The following is a 2,660-nucleotide window of genomic DNA, read 5'->3' on the forward strand; positions in this document are numbered from 1 at the left end:
CATGCCTGTAATCCCAGCTACTTGGGAGGCTGAGGCAGGAGAATCACTTGAACCTGGGAGGCAGAGGTTGTAGTGAGCCGAGATTGCGCCATTGCACTCCAGCCTGGGCAATAAGAGCGAAACTCCGTCTCAAAAAATAAAATAAAATATAGTCAGGCATGGTGGCCCATGCCTGTAATCCCAGCTACTCAGGAGGCTGAGGCAGGAGAATCACTTGAACCCAGGAAAAGCAGGCTGCAGTAAGCCGAGATCGTGCCACTGCACTCTAGCTTGGGTGACAGAGTCAGACTCTGTCTCAAAAAAAAAAAGGCCGTTGGGCCAGTGAACACTCAGGGCAGCCACTGCGGTGTCGCTGAGGGAGGATGGGGGCGGCCCTGGTACTTACACTTGCGTCTACATCACCCGCAGGTGTCTCCATCACTGCAGGCTGGGCTGTGTCAGGGAGGGGCTCCATAGAGGGCACCAGACGGGAAGTGAAGCTGGGGTGGGGCCGGCAGGCAGGGTTGAGGCTGACCTTCTGCACCTGCATGGAGGCCAGCAGTGGGGTGGTAGGGGCATGGGCTGCCCGGTCAGGAAGGCCCCCATGGGAGGGTCGACTAGGTAGGGATGGGGGGCACCCAGCAGGCCAGACTGAGTTGGCACACAGCCACACAGGGGGCTTCCTGGAGCTCGGGGAGGCCAGGAGAGGTGATCCAGGCCCTGGTCCTACCTGCTGGTTGTCCCCAGCCCACCAGCTGTGGGGGTCGGTGGCAGGCACACAGCCGGCAGTGTCCGGGAACAGGTCCTCGTGGAACTCCACAGACTGGTGAGACAAGCAGGCAGCGGGTGAGGCCCAAGCCCCCCAACTCCCCAGCCCCCGCAGCCCCTCGCGCAGGTCCCCCTCACCTTGCGGGGCACGTGGTAGCCGATGGGCACGATGGCTGTGTCGCCCAGCTGCAGGACACGGAGTACCTCGCAGCTCATGACAGCTAGCACCTGCCGGGGCACAAGGGCGGCCCCCCGCAGCATGCTCTCCAGGACACACTGGGTCACTGTTGAGGACACCAGGCAGGGGAACGGGCAGGATGGGTGGGGGAGTGGAGGGTAGGGGAGAGGGGGCGAGGAAGCAAGGTTTACCTGGGCTCAGCGCCGGCTGCTGCGGGACCACCTCGTAACAGTACAGCTGCCTCTCGCCCTGAAATGAGTCTGAACTGAGCCTCGTTTGCTAACTGTACCCCTGGGGAGGGCCCGGGGCTAGCACCAGCTCCTCCACAGGTCCCCAAGGACCTGAGCCACAGAATCACGGTGGCTGGAGATGGGGCTCTCCCACATGCTGGGCGCTGAGCTGAGCCCTAGGCCGACTCTGCCTCCCTTGCCCAGCCTCGTTGCACATGGAGTGAGCACCGGGGGTGTACGTCAGTATTTATGGAGTGCTGACTGTGTGCTGACACTGCTCTATTCTCGGCCTTGTTCTCAGGAAGGCCAGCGTTCTAGGATAGCTACAGTCACCTCGGCTGCACAGGGGAACACACAGAGGCCCTGTTCCAGGTCCTCCTCTCTCTCGGGGAAGGCCAGGGGCTGGACTCCAGGGTGTGGATGTGGGTAGGAGCCCCAGCTTCTCACTCACCTTTCCTGCCAGGACCAGGAGCCCGGAGTCAGGGTCCAGCAGAGGCATGAGACACCTGGGGAAGAGAAGGCAGGAGGGTTGGTCGGGGCAGTGGGAGGGCTGCCAGCCTCGTGACCCCATGTAGGAGCCCAGGACAGGCACCACAGCGACTGGGAGCCACTTGGCCATCCAGCCATGTTCAGCCTGGTCCCCAGGAACCCCCTCCTCGCCCTGAGCTTCCCACATGCCCAACACACGCCCACACCCCAGCTGCTCCTCCCTGGCCCTCCACCTGCACACCTGCGTCACTCCAGGACTGGAGTGGGCACAGGGGAACTTGGGCCTGATCTCAGCCCCAGCTCTTCCTCCAAGAAGACCCCACATGCATTCTGTCCCCCTCCCACCTCCAACAGCCCAGACATCAGGCCAGTATTGCCAGGGAAGGTGGAGAGGTGATGCCAGAGGCAAGGAGACCCCTGTCCCCACTCGGCACTGCCTGTAGACAGGCAGCATCCAGGAGCAGTGCAGACAGCCCTGCAGTTCCGAATCTGCACTAAGGTTTGGGGCCCTCTACTCAGTTACCCCACGTTTCCTGGGTCTCGATGATATCTTGGAAGCTCAGAGACCCCTCCAAGCTGAATTAAAGTTCCTGTGTCTAAATCTGAGCCAGGTGCCCGGGAGAAGGGGCTCCTTCAGCCACTGGGCTTCCCTGACCACCCCAGGCCTGCCACCCCGGCCGATCCTGCCGGCAGGATGCTCCCAGGCCTTCTCTGGTCTCGAGGCAGGAGCAGGACGGGGTGGCAGCTGGGAATAGAGTGGGCAGGCTGGAAGCCCCCAGAGCCCCTGCCACTCTATGTCCAGCTCAGCTTTGGCCAACTGCCTGTCACTGGCCGGGGCTTTATGCCTCCCTCCCGGGGCCCTTCAGAGACCCCTGCACAGCCCCTCAGCCCTGTGAGAGCTGCCTTCCGACTCCAGGGCCTTTTGAGGGGAGTGGGGGCCTGGAAGGACTCTGACAGATGCCTTCCTGTGTTTCTCGCTCCTGATCTTTGCTTTTTTTTTTTTTTTTTTTTTTTTT

At 61.8% G+C, this 2,660-nt stretch overlaps 1 protein-coding gene across 1 annotated transcript in view; it reads right to left on the reverse strand.

The window, feature by feature from the left end:
- The window catches only part of LOC105525628 (mitochondrial import inner membrane translocase subunit TIM16), an 83,682-nt gene that overhangs the window by 28,318 nt on the left and 52,704 nt on the right, over positions 1-2,660 (reverse strand). Inside the window, exons 10-14 of the mRNA XM_011961314.1 lie at positions 1,607-1,661; positions 1,117-1,174; positions 886-1,031; positions 710-802; positions 386-523 (exon numbers count right to left, since the gene is read on the reverse strand). Of these exons, the coding sequence (XP_011816704.1) occupies positions 386-523; positions 710-802; positions 886-1,031; positions 1,117-1,174; positions 1,607-1,661 (490 nt within the window). The remainder of the gene's footprint in view (positions 1-385; positions 524-709; positions 803-885; positions 1,032-1,116; positions 1,175-1,606; positions 1,662-2,660) is intronic.

This window comes from Colobus angolensis, unplaced genomic scaffold (genome assembly GCF_000951035.1).
Source record: "Colobus angolensis palliatus isolate OR3802 unplaced genomic scaffold, Cang.pa_1.0 Scaffold55, whole genome shotgun sequence".
NCBI lineage: Eukaryota > Metazoa > Chordata > Mammalia > Primates > Cercopithecidae > Colobus > Colobus angolensis.